At 40.4% G+C, this 23,656-nt stretch overlaps 1 protein-coding gene across 2 annotated transcripts in view; it reads left to right on the top strand.

Moving 5' to 3' along the window:
- Positions 1–16,202: 16,202 nt before the first annotated feature.
- pcdh11 (protocadherin 11) overlaps positions 16,203–23,656 on the top strand; it is a 123,977-nt gene continuing 116,523 nt past the window's right edge. The window contains exons 1-2 of one of the 2 annotated variants that reach the window (XM_076739532.1): positions 16,203–16,993; positions 22,692–23,272. In XM_076739532.1, the coding sequence (XP_076595647.1) occupies positions 22,733–23,272 (540 nt within the window). In that variant the 5' untranslated portion in view covers positions 16,203–16,993; positions 22,692–22,732. The remainder of the gene's footprint in view (positions 16,994–22,691; positions 23,273–23,656) is intronic. The other variant, XM_076739531.1, reaches the window with a different exon arrangement.

The following is a 23,656-nucleotide window of genomic DNA, read 5'->3' as shown; positions in this document are numbered from 1 at the left end:
AGATATCCCGCTTTGTGCAGGACAGTCACGCATTTCCATTACTTTTCACACGTCCCGCAAATTGTGATGTTGTCGCGAATTATTATTGATAGTGTCGCTAACAATTCGCGACAGTGTCACAATTTGTGGGACGTGTGAAAAGTAATGGAAATGCGTGACTGTCCTGCACAAAGCGGGACATCTGGTCACCTTAATCATCAAAACATTATTTTGACACCTCAGTCAGATGCTACGAGATACACAGAGAGAGATGTCAAAGCTTCAGAGATGGAGAGAGTTTGAGGTAGCTGGTCGTGTTCTGATTTAAATTTCCTTGTCTTTAAACCTGTTTTTCTCAAAATTGTGCTCAAAAAATCCTACTGATCAGCTGACTTTGATTGATCATAACACTTGATGCAAAGCAGATATAAAAATAATGAAGACAGTTTTGAAAAGAGCTTGAAATAAGCTTCTAGGAGATATTAGAATCTCCAAAAGGTAAAATTTCGACATGTGACTGGTTTTCCCAGATCCCATCGCATTTGAATATAACTCAATGGCTTCTCCATTGTACTCGCAAGCACCTAATGCACGAAATTAACACAAACCTGTAGTCCTCATCTGTTTCAATGTGTTATTTAATTAAGCTAGTTAATGTTAGCTGACACTCTTAGCATGTAGCGTTAGCTTACAGTTTAATGAACACATTGCTGCTTCCTTAAGATTAATGTTACGGATGACTGCACGGCTTGGAGACGCGGGACCTTGCATTGAGGGAATGTCGACAAAGATGTGACAGACTGATTTGTTAATCAAAATAAAAAATTTGCAGTAATGAAGATGGTGTTTTGTGTAGTCATTTTCACCAAAAGTTTGTGAATATTAACTCTGCCAGTGTTAAAACAAAGTTTTAAATGTGGACTATTAACACTAATTCAGTTCCCATTAAAATTAACTCAAGGCAAGAGTTGCATTTACTCTGCATGGGATTAATATTTTAACTCCCACAAGAGTAACTGCTCTGCCATAGAGTGTATGTGATGGTCTCTCATGTACCCTCAAACTGAGTTGATTTTGACTCACAGAGAATTTAATCCAAAAGCCAGGATTTGCTGTGTGGATCTCACATTTCCCATAGCGCACCTTGATAGCATCTTTCATCAGACACATCATAATGACATCATTAGTTTTTTTGTTTGTTTGTTTTACTGTGGAAAGCTCCCTGTAGAGCCGCCGCATACCCCTTTATTCAAATGTGAAATGTACAGTATGCTTTGATTACAAAAAAATGAAAAAATTATCATGCAACTAACAGAAACAAGCAGAATAATGGCACAAATTAATTCCACACTTCACAGTAAGCTTCATTTATCGCTTCTGTTTGGCAGCCAATATTTAGCATTTAACTCTGAAACTCAAACTTGGCTCTGTGTTGATATGCCCTAGCCTCTCTATTTGCCCTCATTATAAAGGTCTGACCTGCCAACACATAGAAAACAGTAAAAAGTAAACATCAACAGTCAATAAGCAACAGGGATGGCAGCAAACCAAACATGAAAACAGGACAAAACTGATACCATCATTTTTTGTTATTCTTATTTTTTGGTGTGTTGTTGTTTTTTCTTGGCAAGACGATTAATGCGAATATTACACAGGGCTGTTGTCTTGGCATCAACGACTGGCAGACTGCCACAAACCTGGCATACTGCTGTCATTCTTGTCAAAAATGAGCTAGAAGATAGTTATGAGTTCAGTGATGCTAAGTTAACTAGTTGGCACACAGTGTTTGCCTGACATTGTCAAGAGGAAATTATTTTTCTGTCTTTACAATAAACATCTGCTTGATAGTGTCTCCATGCACCTTCAAAGCTGTTTCTCTTTTCAGCTTTTGTCTGTCACCAAAACAGATCTGAGTCACTGACTGTCACTTCCAGCTGCAGTCTGTAGGCTCTCTAGACATGAAATCAATACTCAACATTTTCCTTCTGATGGACACGTACTGGGGACAGACAGGTTCCCCTCACCAAGACTGCACTTGATTGAGCCCCACTTACAGTAGATTGCTAATGTGACTGATGGGCTGGTGCAGACAGCTCAACAGGAAGTTACTGCATGATCTGTTGTGACAATCTCTTGCTGACAGTGAGGAAGTGTATCCCAATGAGTTTGTGCTGTTGTCTCCAACCGTTAAATGCTTTTTGCTTTTGTCCCCAATGTTACTTCCTTTTCAAAGGTCCACATCAGGCCAGGACAAATGATTTGGTTCAAAATTGGAAATGTCAAATCCAATGCTGTGTTTGTATATATATATATATATTTTTTTTTACCATTGCTTGTCTTTCATAGACATAGCATTTAAAAAATAAATAAAAGACTTGAAAGACAAAATGCTCTAACAAGGGAGCATTTTTAGCCTCATCTTATTGGTAATGAGTCCAGAATGAAGAACAATGAAGAAACTGCACAGAATAGCACGTAACAATACAGGTGACTGAATTGCAGAGTAAAATCCATTGTTTGCAGCATTCATTAACTACCACATCTGGCAGCGTGGGATGAGGCCATGATCACATCTATTAGTTGCTTGACATGCAAACACTTTCAAATGTTTTCAAAAACGATATTTTTTCTCTTCATACACTTCTTCTTACAAATAATTGAAGCAGCAGAATAAAGTGATTTGAAAGAAACTGTATAGCTACGAGGTGAGAGCTTTATGTATCTCAATATGTTGTGTAAAAAATACAGTCAAAGAAGTTATGTTTTTTTGTGTTTACAATAGTAGCCCTGCGATTGGCTGATGACCTGTCCAGGGTACATCCTAACTGTCTTACATAAAAAAACAAGAAAGAAAAAAAACAACAACAAAAAAAATAGTGCAGTAGCTTTGACATGAATACGTGAAAACTCTCAAGAAAGAAACAAGGTTGAACATCACCAAAAGATGACACAAGTGACACACACGCACATAGGTTTAAATCACATAGGTTCACTTAGGCGGATTGACTTACATCATTTCCCTGAAAACCAGAACCCCAAGTGCTACATGCCTAAGCAAGCACGGGAAGATGTTTTATGTAAGTGGAGCTGCCAACTGAATATACAAGTGTGATGACATGTGCTTTTAGTGCAGAATAAGGGCTCTGTGGTGTGTCTCATGCACGCACGCTGTTCTGACAGCCCGTGGATGGGCCGTCTGAAAATTCATTATTGTTTGTTTATAATCATATTATACACCATTTGAAAGATTAGATTCTTGTGAATCTATTGATGCAAACCATTTCAAGATACAATCACAACAGGATGCACAATAAATGCCAACAGCAGACAAACAACCATTTTAAAATTGACCGACTACATCTCTCTGTGATCTAAAGATCGATAACACTCTGACAAAAATGGTCTGGGAACATCATCAAAGATTCAGACGATTCACTGCAGTAGAAACACTTAGTCCAAAATATGATGTTTTCTCCTTTCATATTAGCAGGTTATGGGCTTCTCACGCTTGTCTTCTGTGTTTTGACAATCTGTCATATGAATCCTAGCGACCAGAGAAGCCAATAACAATCTGAGGCTAATGGGGATTTTACACACAATTTGAACCATGCATGCACTACAGATGGTTCAAGAACAGCTATTACTTTACTTTGTATAGGCATTTTAGGCTAACTTTTACTGGACTGGATTGGGGTCAAAATATTTACTGTTGCATCTAAGATTCCAAGCATTTGCCACTAGGGGGGCTGCTATGCCACAAGTTGGCTTTAACCCTAACCTTAACCAGCTCTAAAATTTAATGGTTGACATTGTGTCAAGCAATTTTTGGGGGAATCTTCATAATGTACTTGTGAGCTCCATTATCATGACTCCATTACTTTGGTTTGATTTCCTAATTAAACAGAATCAATGCATGTACATGTATATTCATAATCTACAGTGCATTGCTTCCCCTCTAGCATACCATAAAATGTCACAACCAGGGCTGAAAAATAGTAATTCCTTACAGTTACCGGTTAGCTGTAATGTGCCCATAGCTTCATTTCAGCTTTTGCTGTGCACAGACCAAATGTCTGGAATTACAAAGAAGTACTCTAGCCCACCATCAGGGTGAGAGACATCATCAGGAGGCCTTCAGCAAATCAAAATTTCTTTTCAAAGACAACAAAATGTGAGCTGTGATTAGACCGTCACAATGTAATTTTACCCTACTGATGAGGTTGGTTCAAGAAAGCAGGATGTTTACATTAATTTGTGCATACCTTTTATCTATATGTGTTCCATCATTCCTTTGTGCAGCTTACATTCTATGGTTTGGTAGAGTGACATTAACTCCAAGGAGCACAATATAAACACAGCACACAGATCACACTTACAGTTGGCTCTTAGACTTTAATTACAGTGCATGTGCATACCATCAATTCCTATGAATTGAAAGCTACACAGATGGCAGCAGTGGCCCTGAAGCGAGCTGCTGTCTGCATCAACAATCTGCAATGATATGGACATACTGTATTCATTTGGACATCAATGTCCTGGCAGTGGCATCCAACCTGCTGACCTTCATCCATTCCATTACCTTTCCTCTCCTGCTTGTCATCTGTCACCCTTCTACTTTCAGACCATGTCACATTAATGTGGATAGTTTTGAAAACATGTTTTTTGTTTGTTTGTTTTGGCTTTGGCTCTCTATTAGCTGTATTTTATACAATAGTGATTGCATCCAAGGTCCCAAAGCAGGAGCTCAGTAATTGCAGTTTGCTTTGGTAATGAGGAACCATTTTAAGACCCAACTCACTGACATATTAGATTACTTGAAATTACATTCAAAAGAAGAATATGTCAAGGAAAATATCTCTATATGACATTCCAGATGAAGAAGAGAATCAGCCATGTTTTTTTTCCACCCAGGTTGTGCCATTTATTCATTTTCCTAATCCAAACAAGCTATAGTCTTTCTCTCAACTCCATATGAAGAGTACCAGGAACCAAGGGCATTCTCTTTGATTTAACAAATAAAATACACAATGCCCTCTGATGACTTGCCAACAGTCAAGGCCGACTTTGTCTCAGCCTCATGCTATTTTGAAGCTGCCCCTTCCTGTCCAGGTCTCATTCTGGCAGATGATCCTCATCTTGTCTGCAACATCTGCCTGAGAGCTCAGCTGATGCTGCTGGTGTCCAGGACCATTGGGGTTATTTGTGGTGCAACATACTAATCTTTGTCTCTTACCGTACCCTGGGATCCAAGTGTTGTGATATAACCTGCAGACGCAACTCAGCACTTGAGAATCCATTGTCCCTGCCGACAACTCCAGAGTAGCTGTTACCAGAGAAAGAACAGGTGGGTGAAAACACCAGACAAGCCTCCAACTTGGTAGAATATGTTTTGCTCTTTCAGATGCGAGTCTACAGGTCCTTCTATTCACATTCCTGACGTTTGTATTGTCTGCCTGTAGCTTGCTATTTTGCGATCCCGCTTGGCAGCAGCAGTCTGTTGTGAGCCGCTCCTTTCCCCCAGTCTGTGCTACCATCAGCCGGAGCAGGAGCAGGTGAACCCAGCCATTTTGTTCGAACCCCCTGCTTCTGACAAATTTCCCCAGCCGAGGCAGAGTGTTCATACCCAGACACTGTGAAACGAACATGCTCTTATTCTTCCCAGGAGAAACTCCAGACTGCAGTGTGACACCCCAATGGCTGTTTCACAAAGCAAAGCTACTTGGTTCCAGAGCTTTTTTTTTTACAGCAGAGACATCTCTACCCATTTGCTGCCATCAGTGGTCTGAACAGAAATTGACACAGGCAATGTGCGCGTGTCCCACTCTGTAATAGGCTTCAACTTTGTTTGGCAAATTTTTCTGGCTCTGTTTTTCTCATCCTTGGAAAGTTTCCTTTGAGTACTACTGGTGAGTACCTCCATTGTTCACTCTTTTAAATCCCCTTTGGGCTCTCTGTTCAGCAAACCTCTCTTGCTTCTTTTTATTTAACTTGAATTTGTTTGTTGGCTAAGTATCTCAAGTGTCTACTATTTATCTCTGAGTTGCTGATAACTTCACATGATGCAGCCTTTCTCTCCTTTCGTCCTGTGTAGCAAACATTGTGAGGCAGTTTTTCCTCTCTTTCCCTCACAAGACATCATGTTGTAAAGATTGTAGGAAACAAATCTGTCTGTGATGATATGCACACAGCTTTATAGCCATGGCTGCAATTCCACAATTCTGGCACAACAGGAAAGATGCCATGTCTGGATCCGCCATCCATGCTAGGAGACTTGACAAACTGGGAAATTTGGATTTGTCCCTCTTCATTTTGTTGCTAAAATATGGTGCACCTTTCCAAGCTTGCCTCTTTCCGATTCGCCTCAGCTTCACAAAGTATTTTCTCATCGAAGTTTTCTTTCTTTTCATTTTCTGTCAATATTCTATGCTGAAGGCATAGAAGGCAGGTAATTTTAATAAAGATGGGAGCTGTAGTTGCATTGTATTAATGTTAAGAAGAAGAGACCAGCATGTGTTGATAAATGTGTTGTGCAATACCATTTGTTTGTGCATTAGGTGGATTAGTGAAGTGTTTAAGTGGCTGACCACCATGGAATGTTATTTTCCTTGAAAAGGCAATGTGGGCTATCTTCCTAGGTCAGTGTTTGCACCATTGAGGGCACAAATCCATGTGTCAATCAGGCATGTTCTCAACAGACTGGCACATATTAGTATGTCATGTTGATGTCACAGCTGGAGGTGCCAAATGCCAGTCATTTTCCCACAGGCTCAACTGAACCTGTTAGAGAGCAAAAGCTTGGTGAAATAAAATTAAGCACACCCATTCAAGCCTAGTCCATGAGCACATGCACCAGCCTTCTACTGTACAGCTGTCACAAGACAGGATGAGGCATATTCTGAGGTACAATCAAGTTAAAATGGGGTTTCAACTTGTGTTCAGAGAACTAGTGCTACATTAACTATGTTTATATGCACACTAATATTCAAATTTTATTCCAATTATTTAAAAAAAAACAGCATATTCCAATTGGATTTTCCAAATTCTGAATGTAGCATTTTTCGGTTAAAACATGGGATATGCTGATATTATTTGGGATATTGGAGCATTCTTTGGACAAGAAACTGCATTCAAAATATGCCTCTCACGTGGGATTTCTACCTCAGTTTATGACTCATGGCCCCTTTTCAATTTATGGTCAGCTCTGTGCGTTGCCTCGCCAACAGTATGCAAGGGTGAGAAAGCACAAAAGAAAAGCTCACATTTCTGGTCAGACGGAGAAACACACCCACTTTTAAACATTACCACAGACTTGGATGTCAGCAGGTTTTTGGATATGCACAAATATCGCAACATCAACCTTTTCAAGACGGCGGTTGAACAGATGAGTCATATCACTATTAATGCAATTATTTTGATCGCTGTATGCGTGGCAGCATGTAAATGGGAATATTAGTGGAGTATTCATTTTAATTATCCATGCCAAGGGCTTAGTAGGAATATAGTCTTTTTCGTATCCAAACGTAGTCATTATGTGACTCTCACACATTTATCTTCTCACTCATACTAATGGTGGCAGTACTGCACCACTTCCTTGCCGACTGCATTCATCTAAAGGAGAAGCGATAGATAATTCTTTTGTATTGTTCTGGTCACTCAATGTGGAAGGGTTGGAAAACATTTCAACATGTTTATCCACATTAGCGTGGACGCTACCAGCCCGTGACTCACTTATGTCAAAGAGAGTTCAGCAGGTGATAAATTATTTCCGCACAGCTTTACTTTATATTTAACCTTGGACTGTTTATTTACCAAGGGGACTGTTTCAGTCTTTCACAATCTGAAAGAGGAAGAAGATTCACTCTTTGCATAAGGGGTACATAAGTGAATTTTATGCTGTCTTTTATGAGATTTTACATGAAGATTTTATAGACAATTTGGAAAATTTTACAATCTCCATCCTTGTTAAACACAGATTACTTATATATTACATCAAAATGCAAACATTGAGGCCACATTTGTTCTCGTCATTACTTTCCACCTTGAATTTAAGATTAATTGGAAATAATTATGCATAATTTTAGCAACTATATAAACTACACTTCTTCAGACCTGCTGAGCTGTCACTTAGCCTTTCTGCTCCACTGGTTCCCATCAAGGAACGCCTGTGCACTGTATCTCTTATGTGAATTGTCTCTGACATAGCAGGGGGATTTTTCCACTGAAATAATTCCACCTTAACTGTGCTTAGTAATAATTTAACATCCTTGTGTGACAGTGGGAATGGAAACAGAAAACGGTATATTATCTTGGGGGCCATTATCAACTGTGCTTTACATCAATAACATTAAACATTAGATCAAACAAGGCCTGTACAAACATATACACAGCACTACTCATGCAGACTGTCAGCTTTCTTAAGGAAACATCTACTAGCTCCAAGGGGAGCATTAGATAAATTGGTCTGAAACCATAGAGAAAATAAAAACACATTTCAGAAATTCTGAAGTGTATGCAAATTACTGCAATACCAGTGTAATACTAATTGATCATGCCAATGATCAAATTCAACAATTTGATAAGCTGTAACAGCAGGAGTTGGTCAAAACAAGCATATGTCTTTTATAGCAGAATACTATAGCACACTAAATAACTGCAAACAGCTTTTGGAAACACAAAAATATGGCCCTAGTTTTGTAGTTTTGTAGATAAGTCGTCATGAATGACTCAGTATGCTGTTAAGCATTTATTTTGGCATTATATTTACTTCATGTTTACTTTCTCAGTGTTGGAGCTGCGTATTCAAAGTTACAGTTTGTCCAGATATTCTTCAGAAGCTGTTGCTGCCTCAGTGTGGGATATTCATGGACAGAATATCAAAGTACTGCTGAGGTCTGGAAGAGCCTTGGTGATGTTTGGATCAATATGTCTGCTTTTTGCAGATGATGCCGTGTTTCTGGATTCACTTGAATTTGCATTGGTGCCGTTTGGTGCTGAGAATGATGCAGTTAGAGTGAGTGTATGAACCAAAGTACACTACATTGACAAAACTATGTGGACCCACAAACAAATTATGTGAACACCAAAACATTATACTTGTGTGACTACTGACCCTTTTCCAAAACTATGGGCATTGATAAGCTGCTAGAACAGCCTCCATTTCTCTTAAGATTTTGGAACCTGGCTGCAGGTGGTTGCTTCCATTGAGCTACAGACACATTTCTAAAACCATTGCATTATGTTGGGCAGTAAGGCTTGGCCAGAGGTGTAGTGCTATTTGTTTCAGCACTGGAGTGCACCTACGACAAGGTTTATAGCTCATTTCAAAGGTTAAACACTGTTCTTACGGTTGCAAGGTTAAAGTTGCTGTTTAAAGGAATAGCTTCATCATATTGAGAATATTACCTGGCAGTCAGCCTCACAACTAGCTAAGCGATATGAGTACGTGATACCCTGGCTGGAGTAGGTTGTTATTAGTGTAGCATTAAGCAGAAAGATGAATGAACACAAGAAGTTGGTGTTTTGAATTTCCTTTGCTTACTTGTACTGAGCAAATGAAGTCACATTCAAAACATGCATTCTGAGGAAAGGCTGCCGTGCAGGCAGAGGTCACGCTCATCTAACAGGCTATGAAAACGTAGCTAAGCAAGCTTTTATTTCCTGCAGGCAATGTGGATGCAACATGAAAAAAGTGGTGGTTCTGGTGCACTCTGGCAGTCACAACATCTTTGAGCCTGGCTAGCAGTGATGTTCCAGTTCATCTCAAAGGGGTTCAATAGGTTTAGGTCAGAGCTCCGTGCACAACAGTCAAGTTTTCTCTAGAGTTCACTTTGCAAACTGAAGCACTGTCATGTTGAAACCGAAAAGGACCTTCTCCAAACTGCTGCCACATTGGACGATATGATACAATCACAAAATCCGGGGGCCTGATCCAAACCAGTAAAAACAGAAACAGTGCAAAAGCAATCAGATGTATACATGTATGGACAAGGATGACTTGCCCTGCGTCATCTGAGTGGACATGTGCTGTCCAAACAGAAAAGCACGCAGGACAAGCTGGAAGAGGGAATATCATGTAAATAAGCTAATGGTACAAAAAAATATCTGGGATTTCATATAGAGATATTTTCCTTGACATATCCTTCTCTTGCAATGTAATTGCAAGTAAAATAATATGTCAGTGAGTTGGGTCTTGAAATGGTTCCTCATAACCAAAGCATACTACAATATCTGTAACCTAAAGGGTGATGTAAAGGGTCTGTACTGCACTGCTCGCTGCGCTGCCATCCTGACCTTTCCCAAGACAACAAATGGATGCATGAGTGGATAGATGGATGGATTAGTGTGAATCAGTGATTCAGTGGTTGGAAGTTGATTGATTGCGGTTATGCTTTATGTTTTTTCTGGTGATTCTCAAAGCACTTATCTCAGTAAGAATGTCTGATAAAGTAAAAACATTGAAAAAAAAAAATAAAAGAAATGTAGAAGATTTTCTCCCTGTGGCGAATGGCAGAGGTAGTCATGACTGATGAGCAGAGGGGATAATTTGCGCGCCGCAAAGACATACAATGTCTTCTAATCTGTGGCTTATCATGGTAGTTTAACATAAAGCCACTGTGGTAAAAAGGTTCTTTTTCTTCTACAATAAAAGTTTTCAAGCTTTATAAGTTGTCAGTTTTTTTCACATAATACAGTCCGCTTCCTCTCTCAAGCCTCAAGCTAAGGAGCATGAAGTCTCGAGAGTGCAAAAGAGATGTCTGCACACATTGTCTTTGCAGTGCCATGTCTTTGGCAAGGGGGCATCCACAGTTTACAAGGCTTGCCTTCAATTTTACTCATCAAACAATGGTTGTGTACACAGCCCATTCAAGGCAGGGAAAATGCAACACAACGTGACAAGAACATCAAGCATTCGGCCATCTGGGAAGGAAGAGTGCCAAATAATGACTCCTTAGTGATTATAGAAGCACTATTCTTTTTCTCTCCTGTCACACCCCAAAAAATAGTGGAAGAAGGAGAAATATGTGTGGGTATTGATCTCGCCATGTGTTTCAGTGACACTGGTCAGCTTCTCCTTGCCTATGTGAAAAGGAAACAGCGGTGTCAAATCTTCAACATGGTGGAGGAAAGGCTGCCAATTCAAAGATGCTGATTGATTTAAAACCCCTCCACCCACCCTTAACTCACTCCCGTGCAATTTATTTTCCACTTGCTTTTGTTGCCACCAGGGCCAGTCTTCTTCCTGACCTCAGAAAGGCCTGTCATTAAGATTGAAATCTTCACCACATAAAATTTTATTTGAAATCAATTCGGTGACCTTCACTATGCAAAGGCAAATGCATTATCAAACACATCCCGATTTCAGGCACTGTGTTCAACAACTTTTGTAAATCCTTAATAATCAGTCCTTTGTGAGTGATATTGAAGAGGTTAAAACTTCATCATGGTCGTTTTTTCGCTTCTAACGTGTGTTGGAACCTTTGTGAAAGAGAATTTTCATCAAAATCTTTAGTATTTTGCAAGTGATAAATATCAACAGTACAAATTGCTTTTCTTACCGATTTTACTGTTTTTCCGAACTATTGGACGAATACACAAATGCACATAAGGAAGGAGTGGGACTTGATTCAACTGAATGTACAGTATACAGCCAAGCAAACTATTCTCGTCTGACAGTGTTGCCCCAGGCTCTGTTTCACAGCAGACAGATGGAAAGAAACATCACCACAGCATGTACAATCGCCGTTCATCAAACAACACACAAAGGCTGTTTTAACAGTCAGTTACTTCTTAAGAAAGCTCTCCACGAAAGCAGAATTGATAGAGTTTAGGCATCCATCTTAAAAAGGAAACACTGTCACGTTGATATCCGTTGATGTTCCGCATGTATTTTTGAGCATTTTTAATATTTGTGTTTATTTTGAGCAAAAAGTGACAGATAAAAGTGAGTAGGTGAAACATTTGTTCTTCTCTTGCACTACAAATTGATCCTCTGCTGTTCTTTTGTTACAGAAAGCAGATGTGTGATGTACATGAAACGGAGCAGAACAGCAACACACGACGACTGCTTCATTATTAATTCACACACAAAACAGAGTCCCACCGACGTATGTTGTCATTAACTGACACTTTCACAGCCATGCTTTATCAAACAATAATCACGTTTTGTTTGCACTATTTATAGCAGTTATTTGTGCTTATAACATATGGTTTTAGCACACAGACCTTCATATGTCAGTGTTGTGAATAGCTGATTCATAAATTATTAATGGACACTGTTGATTTCACATTGAAAGGCTTTTTTTTTTTTCTTTTTGGTTAAATCCTACCATAACCAAATTTTGAACTGAACCCTAAAAGCAAAGGTTTTAAGGTTATTCTTACAAAGAAAATACAAGAGCATCAGGACAGGAGTACCCTAACTTGTTATTGTGCCAAATGCAATTAGCAGTCTAGCACCTGTCAGACACACATGACAAGACAAAACCACAGAGAAGTCAACCAAACCCATGCAATGCTTGTATATGCAATTAGTAGATTTCTACAAGACATTAACACACATTTGAATCAGCTCTTGTGTAACAATAACATGTCCCCCCCCTCCCCCCCCACCACACACACACACGCACGCACGCACACATATTAATTTGCCAGTGGAACATAAGGTGAGGACATGTCAACTGACAATAATGGTGGTTCACAGTGCTGGCTGTAGTCTAATTGGTATGTTGCAAATACACGTCACTCAATGTTAGACCCTTCATTAGCCTCAACAGTTCTGTGCTTTGTGATGAATTCTGCCTCATCCTGCTTTGGTCATGTTTCAGCTTCATCTGACAGGATATTACTGACAGTGCTCTTCTCAGCAAAAGAGTTTCATGTTGACATGAGGCTGACTGCTGATCAAATACAGGAACATGTTTAATATTTCATATTCAAATGAAAGTGTGCTCAGGGCACTTGTTCACATGCAGCTCTTAGTTAATAATATTAACAATAGTAACTAGACCCTCCTCTTAACGTGGACCCACGTGGAAAAAAAATATCTTGGATTTTTGATCATGTAGGATTTGTGTAGGTGCAGGTTTTAGTTCCCATACAATATCACCCATTGAGGGACACAATCCAGAGACTTTTTAAGTACTTAACTAACAAAACCTGACAAAAGTGCAGCGTCTGGGGAAAACGCTGTAATAGCACAGTCAAAGTCTAAAGAATTGCCATTTAGTGGTAAGCTCAACTTTGTGTTTCTCTCTAATGCAAGTCACCACTAGGATGTGATTTGCAATCAAACACTAAAATCTAAAAGCTGAAACAAACTAGAAATGTCTTTACTCTCATATATGGATACGTAGTTTGAGTCACTGACAATAGCCAAAGCAATAGGCTGATACGTATGACTCTCTTAGGCCCTTTTGTCATTTTGCCCCAGACATGACAGACTGTAATCATCTTGCCTGAATGCTTCTGTTATCTTCTTCACTATCTTCTGCTCTGAATGAAATTACACTCATGCATACAGCATATTCACACTATGGAAAAGTTCAAATATTATTTCATTCAGGGTGTCTTTTGTCTATTTGCTTTCGAAGCCATTTCTCCGAAAATCTTCCTCTGTTGCCAATAAGGTGAAAGCAAATATTGAATTGTGGTCGCTCTGTCCACTCCATCTTTCTCAAATCTTTTTCTTTCTCCAGAGATCCTTGAGAAAGTGGGAGAGAAAGAAACAGACACAAAGAAACGAGTGCAATAGAGATAGTTTCAACTCATTGTGGTAAGTCTCAGTGGTTCTTGAAAGTTGCCATGGATACAAACCCAGCCTGTATGGATAAGAAAAAAAAAAAAATGTTTTGTCAGGATGTCTCCAACTCTTCAAAAATGTCTGCTGTATTTCTACAGAATATTCTTTGGACATACTTGCACTACTTTCTTTCTGAGTGACTGATTTATTTTACTGCTAGAAAGATCCACGATTAACAATTTAGGCTCAAATGTAAAAAATAATAATTGAGTAGAATCTATCTTTTCTTGAGCCCTCTAGCTGTTAATACATGGCAACCTTGCAATTTAGCTCTGCCACCCCTTCTTTCACACATCCCCCCGCCTGTACATTAGTGACTATGCTCTGTCTTCCAATTATTTCCAATTTTTTTCTTTTATTTGTGTGCATAACAAGTCATGGATTCAGTGGGAGGCCAACAGCAAGCATGATTAAAGGCAATGTTGTGGAAAAGGTCTATTTGATCATATCTTTAAAACACAAAAGGAAGCCTCGCTTTTCTCCATATCTGCCAGCGATCCCCTTAGCATGGCGCAGTTTTGATTTAACATTGTGGGAAACAGTTGTTGCATTTGACCGTTCAGACAGACGACCCAGTCAAAAGTTTTCTAAATGTCTTAAGTTAGTTTCGTGCTCATGCTCATTATCCTGTGCAGTTTGTGAGGTCCGGAGAGGGAAAAAAAATAATAGAAACATTGCCTGATTTTGATATAGAGATATGTGATAGCGCTGTCACATCCCCACATGAACTAACTGTTGATGTTTCGAAACTCAACCCTGAACTGTGATGACCTCCAGAAAATAACAAGGGGCTGGGGGAAATTTAGCACTGGTGCTGCACACAAAAACAAGAATCTGCGGAAGAATCAGTGAGTGGACCTCTAAGCTAATCTGCTGCTGCGGTTAAGCTGCTGCAACATTATAAGTAAAGATTTTTTGCCATGAATAATCAATCAAGGGTAAAACAGTAATCTTCACCAGTGTCAGACAAGTTTTACGCACATAAATAGCTATATTTCATGTTGAGGAGTTCTAACAGGTTTTTTGATGCATCCTGTAAAATTGGACACAGTGCGTGTAGTAGAGTTCTTCCAATTTATTAGAAATGCCAAAAGTTTCTCTGAAAGTTAATTTGAAAATTTCAAAATAGCCACATGCATCATGCATGAGGAATTCTGTGCCTTCTGCTTTGTGGCTGTCAGATTCCATGAAGTCCTTATGAGATCCTCAGACACTGACTGTAAAATGAAGAAAACACATATTGTAGTGTGCTGTGTTTTCTCAATGGAAACTAGACAAGTCATTTTCTAGGCAATTTCCCAGCAGTCGCCTTTAGACTTAAGTGTTGTGTGGCCTAAACAGAGCCGGTAAACAGTCACCTGGCCCCTACCCCTACACCTTTGTCTTCAGGGATGACCATTGTGACATGAAATAATGTGAAAGGAACTGAACAGGTGAAGAACGCTGTTTATGAAACCTTGCCGGGGGCTAAACTTGTTAAAATGCAAAGTAACAGCCATTTGTTGTACAAGGCAATGGCAAAGGGACAAGAGTAATCAGGTGTAACATGGCGGCGGTGGTCGTTTGACCTTTGTGTGACCATAACCCTTTATGACCCCCATAAAAGCACCTGTTAGAATCTACTCCAGGCTATTTAGGGATGGAACACCCATTTAATTTGCAGCAGCAGAAAAGTGACAGCTTGGTGATTTGTGATCAGTGATTTTTGAGCCGCTCAATATGTCGCATTGACGCCTGTCTGACATTGTTGCAACCAGATTTGTTGATGTTTCACTTCAGTCGGTTTTATGGTCATAAATACACGCCGCTAACAACTTTTTAGCACTTTGCTGATAATGAATATGTGATTCACCTCAGCATCATTTTAATGAGGCATTTGAGTTACCTTGTCAATTTTTATACTATGCCCCCCCCCCCCCGTTTTCCAGGCAATCTCTTGTTGCATTTCATCATTTCTCGCATTTCAAGTGGTCATGGTAATAAGCTGAACTGCGATGAGCTCCTACTGTACAGCACAAATTATTTGACACCATTTTATACATAGAAACTGTGAACGAACCCATTATCGGGCTAATTTCTCCTCTCATCCATGGTAAGAGCTCTGCCACAGCCTGTTGACACTCTCGGGAATGTCTGAAAAGAATTTGAACGTGGTGGTTATTCAGAGGTGTCGATGATCCAGTAGACCTAATTGGGAATGAAAAACAGAAACAAAGCTCGGTATAAAAGTGAACAGTGCCCCCCTCTTGCTTTCAGGCTGATTTCTGAAGCAGTGCTGCTACTGCAAACGGCAGAGGCGTCTGTGGTCCACACACAGACCGCCATCCACCTACATCTCAGCGTAAGCATCTCTCCAACGCAGTGCGGCTTTAAGAGGACCGGGGCTCTTAAATCTGCGGTTGGCTCCTCCTTCAGCCATGATGTCAGTCGGAGGGAGAGCGAGAGGGAGAGAGGAGGGCAGTATTGAGGAACTGAGTTCATACAATACTACTGAGACATCTACAGCTTAGCAGACAGATACGGTGAACCGCCTATCCCGGCTCCTGTAAGTGATGCTGCACTGAGGCACACTTTGATCCAACTCCATTGGGGGGCGGGGGGCGATGCGCTCTCTGCATCCCTCCTTTAAGAGTTTTTGGGGAGTGTGCACAACCTCGAATCAGTCAAAACAAGTGGTTACAAAATAAATTTGGTTTAAGCTATCAGTTTTTCATCAGAACTCCCTTTTTTTTCGCTCTTGGATTGAAGTTTTACGCGCGGGTCAAGACGCCTTTAATGCACACGTGTAAATTTGGTGGCAGCGGTTTTAAACTGGTCCGATTAAGTAGGAATTTCAAGGCAAATCTAGGCTAGGGATACAAAGTTAATGTAAAACAAGCTTGGATCAATGCGTTATCTCCGCCCGTGGGATTGCGAGTCCAAGACATCCGAAGAGGAATTACAGCGTCCCTTTCAAAGTTGATCGCTGTGCGTGATTTTTTTGCTCTCCTGCACATGAGGACCTCCGTTTTTTTTAGCGCATGGATAAGTTTTTGTAGTGGATAACATTTTTTTTTTTTCTACTTGCAACGCATTTTGCTGCCGCTTCTGATGAGGATCTTTTCTCCCCCTTTCCCCGACTTCAGTTTAATTCGTGGCACTTCTTTTTTGTAAATCAGTGATGTCTCTACGCGACGGCACTCACGGCTGATTTTTCATCCCATTCGAGCGGAAAAGGTAAGCTTTGCCCCTGATCATGACTTTACTGCTGAGATCAAAATGTATTTTACTTTAGTGATCTGTGAGCAAATGCATGCTGATGACTGGTCTGCCTCCTGAGCGCATTCAGAAACGCCGGAGAGCGCCCAGCAGCCTAATTTATGTGCTCCGTATAAAATCAAATTGATGTCCCAATACCGGCGCAACTGTGCTGTATTTACAATCACTGAGAGCAACATTTAGCTTGGCGAAATTTTAGTGATAGTCTACAGGGCACTTGGATGAATCAGTGTGTTGCGATGGTGGGTCATTTAGATGTTCCCGTGGGTTTTCCTAGAGCTGCTCCAAAGATATAACAGGCGTCCCCGTGCACCTGATGTAAATAGAAATTATCCACGGACATGGTGCATCGTGGAGAATCTTAAACTGAGCTGTCGCATTATGAATGTGCACCGCGCGGTTGGTCACGACTTCGGGCGTTATTTAGTCTTGCTCAACACTGATCGCTGGATAGATAGGCCTACTTTCCAAGAGCATCCAACTGCAGGGACTTGTCAGTGCAGGTTTCTCAGCAGCTTGGCCGCTAAACTCGGTGCGTGGGTGCGCGGTAACAGCGCGCTCCTGGTCAAGCGGTTCAGCTGTCACAGACCATAACCTGAGGGGCTATCAGTCTGTGCGCGCTCAGACTCGAGGAAAATAAATAAATAAATAATTGCTTTCTCCAAGGAATAGTTCAGATAGTCACGATGTCAGTCCCCGCTGGCTTCAAGATTAACCGCCACAGTTGGTTGTTTGGGTTCCTAATATGTTATACCTGCTCAATATGCAATAGATTATTATTGGGCCCTGTTTTTATTTTTTTTTAAGACTCCCACAAGGCCCACTGAACTCTATTTGCTGGAGAATTAAATCAAATGGTAATGTGAACCTTCCCAGTGTGAGCAGCATATTTTTGCTGTGGGGTGAGGCGTTTATATTAAAAGAAGAGGCAGTGAGTGAATGGAAGTATGGTGAGGGATTTGTTTGATTCCAAAAACACAGTAAAACCATTAGCTCAAGCACATCCGCATTTCACATTCACCGGGTAGGTCCTACAGAAGAGCTGATGCAGTCTGCAACATCCTGACATACTGTAGGTGTCACAACCATATCTGCAATGATCCTCTATGGCTTTGGTAAATTCAGTTTAATAATGACTGATCTGGGAGATGTTAACTTGTGAGGGAACTTGGTCTGGAGTTCATAGAGAAACAAAGCTCTAGTCTCAGGGATGCTTCCCAGGTGTTACAGATGTTGCTTTGCTTTTAGTTTTCATCTTACAGTAAATGTTTGGTTGTTCCACTAAAGCACATTCAGGCTCCTTTAAAATTTCTGCCCCTGCAGTCACAAGCTGTTTAAGTAAAAACTCAGCTTAGAGTTTTTCTGCCAGTTAATGCCATCTTTGGTTTTAGAATAGCTTGTTGGTATTCACAGTATTGCAGTAGCTGAATTCACTTCCCATAAATGATAATAGTGAACATGTTGAATGTGGGCTATTTTAGAGTCCATGATGGTGTCTACAGCACAGTTTTCACCTCAAATATGGCCACTTTTTAATAACTGAAAATGTTCTTTGAAATGTTTTCACAGTGTTTTTCCTGCATAATTAAATGAAGAAAATTCTATTTTAACATTTTTTTCATAATATAAATGGTTTCAGGCTTAATTATTCTGACTTTCTTTGAAATAGTTGCATTATTTTTTTTTACATGTCCACAATTTAGGATTTTGTACCATTGACATTAAAAATGATGGATTTTTCAAACTTGCCATTCACAACGACGAAAAGCTGAATGATCACATTCATATTTAGCATTAGGGTTACATTTGCATGCACGGACTGCCCTCTTGAGGTCCATGATTACAACGATGTAAATGAGTTCGTCATTTTGCTAATGCAGAAGGGTAAGAAATGTTACCTAGCGACCATTTAATTACACAAGTAGTACAACTTTTCATAATACGAGTCTATCTAAGAATCCAGAAACTGATTGAAATGTGAATAGCCACGGGGTTATGCAGCCAAATAGCTTTGCCAGACTTAATACAAACACTCAGCTACAAATTACATGACAGAATGTTGATATATCATCTATTTCCTTTTTCAGGCATAAAAGACAGTGTGATGCGCAAATCCCAGTGACATTTGAACCTCTCTTTTGTCAGTAATAAATATTTTTAACATTGTCAACATGGCCATTTATGTCGAGCGTCATCTTGTTGCACTTTCTCACTTTCAGCACAACTTTGGTAATATAGTCATTGTTGAAGTTTCCCAAAAGAAAACAACTTTTATTCCTCCGCCGTGTAAAGAGAATTGTTCTGGCTGCGTGGACTGAAAAAGAACCGACTGATCTTGACAGAAACCTGGTCTGTCAGGCTGTCAGCGATCCTTAAAGCTGTTAAAAGAGAAAAAGTCCAAAACAATCAAAAGTATTACTTCTACCAGGGCCTTCCTTTGAAAATCTCTTTGGATCCACAAGCAATATTGATGGATACAACAGTGGTGAAAACCTGCCTTTGACGGTTAAAGGACTCCAAATGTCTTGGGTCCCAGCCTTAAACTAACTACCTTAAAAGTTTCCAGTTGATGGTCGAGGTGAAGGTACGGGGTGACACGACGTAGTTGTGCGTCTCCCCTCTTACTGCTACCTTCTGTGGGTGCAAACACCAGGAAGGCCTGTCCATCATGCTGTTTTGTAAAGTGATCCAGGGCCGTCCTGCTCCTCTTCACTCTGTGACTCCCAAGAGGGAGGCTTGAGTTTGCCTACTGGATTCAACCTGCTGTCTGGGGCTCAAAATAGCATTTCAGGAGACTAGTGAAATGTAAGCAAAGGAGACACTCTGACTGACACCTAGGATTTCTCTCTCCCTCCCTCGTACTTTTTTTTCCCCTCCAGCACAATTCCTTCTCTCACCTAGCCTATCCCTCATGGACAGGCTTATAAAGAATTGTGACAAGTGAAAAGCCATGCAGATTTGGGAAAATCATGGTTGTGAGAAAAGGACCCACATGAAGTTAATAGAATAAGAGGAATAAACAAGATAGGCTGCAATATGTCAGGACAGCACAAGGCTCCAAAAACTATCTTAACTTGATCATGTTAGCATTGTGTTTGAAGAGAAACATCTCTATATATCTATCTGCCACAGTGTGTATATGCATATCTCCTATACTGTTTCTTACCATCACATTAGCATTGCCAGGGTGCCTTTTTGTTACTGCATTTGTACTCCTGCGTCAAAAACATACTATACCCCTTCATCCTGCGGAACATTATTGTCACTTACAAGGGAGAGGAAATTTAGATCATGCTTTGATCTTTTCTGTTTTTTCACTTGGGCGAATCACATCCCATTTAAGGATGTAATTTAAACTTCATTATGCGTCGAGCGAGCTCAGCCTTGGACTGCCTGGCGATCATCACAGTAAAGCAATTGCTGCTCACTCTCAGAAAGATGCACACTTCAAAGTGAAGAATGTCACAGTCACTAATGGGATATATCTCATCAATATTTTGACATGACAGTACGACACTGACTGTATGTGTAGAAAGAATAACCCTCACACTGATCAATGTCAGCCATGCTTTTTTCTGCCCAACTGTTCTTTAATGAGTCTCATGCGACTGCTTTATGAAATGTGTGAAAAGGAATCTGTCTTTACAGGCGGTGTGAATGCCTTGCAATTGTTGCTGATTCAAAACCAGCTTAATTAAATTCTTATTTTTAATCAATTCCCCTTTGTCGGTAGGCCGAGAGCTTCAATGGCTATGAATGTGGTTGCCTTGCCAATTTAGAGGACCCCTGTGGTGCAGTTCAGGTAGTCATACCTTTCCTACTGGATATTGTTTGAATCATGAAATTTCATAAAGAGGAAATATTACGGTTCCCAAAGAGCTATTTATGGTCCCTTGTTACTGCAGGTATGTATGCATTTTCAGCAGCAGCTGTACACCGTTTCTGTGATGGCTGTCATACATTTTTGCTATTCTTTGAAGGAAACGGACATTTGATTTCAAGGCAGCTGCCTTGTAAATACAACCCAATATCTTGAGGAAAATCATATGAGGTTGATAAACACTCAGGGGCTTGGTAGACCTAAACACACAGGGGAATACGAGCAATGAAATTATATTAGTCGTTAAATATATTGCGCTGGAATACACATGGGGGGCCAGAATTATTATGAGAAGTAAACATGGCTGTGCATTGGTGGCTTTACCCTGAAATGTCATTGCACACTAAAAACAATGTAAAGACTAGTAATGTCATTCTGTTATAGTGAAAATACTACTGAACAGGGATACACTTTTATAATTACACTGCATTACCAACACTGTAAAGCCAAAAGCATGTCTGGTCAAGCCTTTATGGAGGCCAGTGGAAATCTGGAGTTTTGTGTATTAAAGATATGCAAGAATGGATTCAATAAATGAATAAGTCAAAATGTCAGCTAGCAAACCACAGGAAGTAACTTCCTTAATAATTGACTAAATAACCTACTAATTAACTGGTGGAAAGCAGTCAATATTTCTTGCTAGCATATACTGGCAGGGAAGGCATTGCAGCATGTGACTCCTTCATCATCTTCCAATGACCTACTTGGGTTTTGGCAACTGGGGTTCTTGCCCTTTGGCAAGCTTTCGCACGTATAAAACAATTAAAGATTTTGTAGAACAACAGCATCAAATGAAGTGGCACCCAGCACAAGACGACTTATTAATGAATAATGTTCTGTGGTGGTGAAGCCATCTGCACTCCGTTTTCTGTTAAGGATTTATCACAGGCATCATTCAGTGTGAACAGTAAACTGTATGCTGTTTAAATTTGATGTTGGAGTGAACACGTTCGTCTGGATGTAATGAAGTTATGATTAAATTTCACTAATTTGGCTGATGGTGGCTCCCACAATAAATTATTTCACACTGTTGTCTCTTTCCACCGCAGTTGCTCTAAACAGTGCTCTTATCATATTGCGTGTGTTTACACACATGGGCGTTCATGAAATATTTGCGAGCTCAATTGTTTACATTCAGGGCAAATGAGGTTGTCCATTAATAGCTGCTGTCAAGCGGTACTACTGCAAGTGTGTGTGTGTGTGTGTGTGTGTGTGTGTGTGTTCATGCATGGAAGCACCAATGCTTAAGGCTCAATTCTGCTCCCTCCAAATCAGCTGAAGTCTGGATGTGAGGTGCAATCTATGAAGACACCACTGCACCATATTGACTCACATTGACTCAGATATGAATTAAGTTCCTCTCTGTGCCGTGTCCCATTTTTTCATGCACAGTAGTTTGTGAACAAGCTTTCAAAGCAAACAATTTTATCGCAACAGTGAACTGAACTGCTTTCATACTTCTCAATAAAAAATATGAAAGGGTTCATTACAGTGATGAAATGGATTGATGGAATACGTGAACTGCTAACCTTTACGTGTCCGCTTGCTCAATGGATGTCATCAAAGGTTAATTGTGTAAAACCGCCGTTAATTTGCTCTCAAAGACATGGGAAGGATGTGGGCTCATAACTATTTAGAATGAATAGGTCAAGTTGAAAACTCTCCGTGAGGGAAAATAGTACTAATTACAGCAGAACTTGAATGCCATGTAATTTTGTGCACTGACATTGTGTGTTCTGTCTTTCTCTCCTTTTTTCTCTCTGTCTCTTGTGGCAGAATTGCTGCTGTCGAAGTGAAGCTCCCATACACTCTTGAGTATGGACTTAGCAAGTCAGGCTCATGTGCTGGTGGTCTTGCTCACCTGCGTGGTCTTGCTATGCCGGGCCCAGGAGAGGGACTACACGGTGAAGGAGGAGCAGCCAGAGAATGTCCGCATCGGGAATCTGCGCAAGGACCTGGACCTCAAGCTAGACCCAGACATCAGGCTGTCCTCACCGCTGCAGTTCAAGCCTGTGTACAAGACAGGTGACGTGCCTTTGGTGAGGGTGGAGGCCAACACGGGGGAGATCTTCACCACCAATCACAGAATCGACCGGGAGAAGCTGTGCTCTGGGGTCTTCGCTGAGAAACGCTGCTACTATGAGATTGAGGTGGCCGTGCTGCCTGATGAGATCTTCCGATTGGTCAAGATCCGCTTCCTGATTGAGGATGTAAATGACAACGCGCCCCTTTTCCAGTCCACTGTAATAAACATCTCCATCCCAGAGAACACAGCCATCAACACCCGATACCCGGTGCCCTCTGCATTTGACCCTGATGTGGGAATCAATGGGATCCAACATTATGAACTGGTCAAGGTGAGGCTCATTCCTGTTTCATCTCTCACATACTGTATATTAAAAGAAATGAGCAGGTATTTTTGTTATATTTCTTTTGATGCAAGACATAAATGGAGGTGGGGGGTAACTGTTTGGAAGCACATTCACAATCACCATTGAAAATGTGTGCGGTTGCAAACACAGGGCTAGAGCTCATATGTGGATTTGCTTTTTGATTAGTGAAACTGAAATTTTCTACATCATAAAAAAAAAAAAAAAAAAAAAACACAGTTTGCTAAATCACTGTGGGTTTGGTGTTGATATGAAGCCCAGTTTTGGAGGTCCATTTGCTTCATTTATGAATGTTGATTTTGGACTGCTCCAGTCTCTGAGTGCATACCAGCCATGACTCCTATCTATTTT

This window comes from Chaetodon auriga, chromosome 9, assembly GCF_051107435.1.
Source record: "Chaetodon auriga isolate fChaAug3 chromosome 9, fChaAug3.hap1, whole genome shotgun sequence".
Classification (NCBI taxonomy): Eukaryota; Metazoa; Chordata; class Actinopteri; order Chaetodontiformes; family Chaetodontidae; genus Chaetodon; species Chaetodon auriga.
Note: the sequence above shows the minus strand (reverse complement) of the source record. Positions and strands in the feature narration are given on the sequence as shown.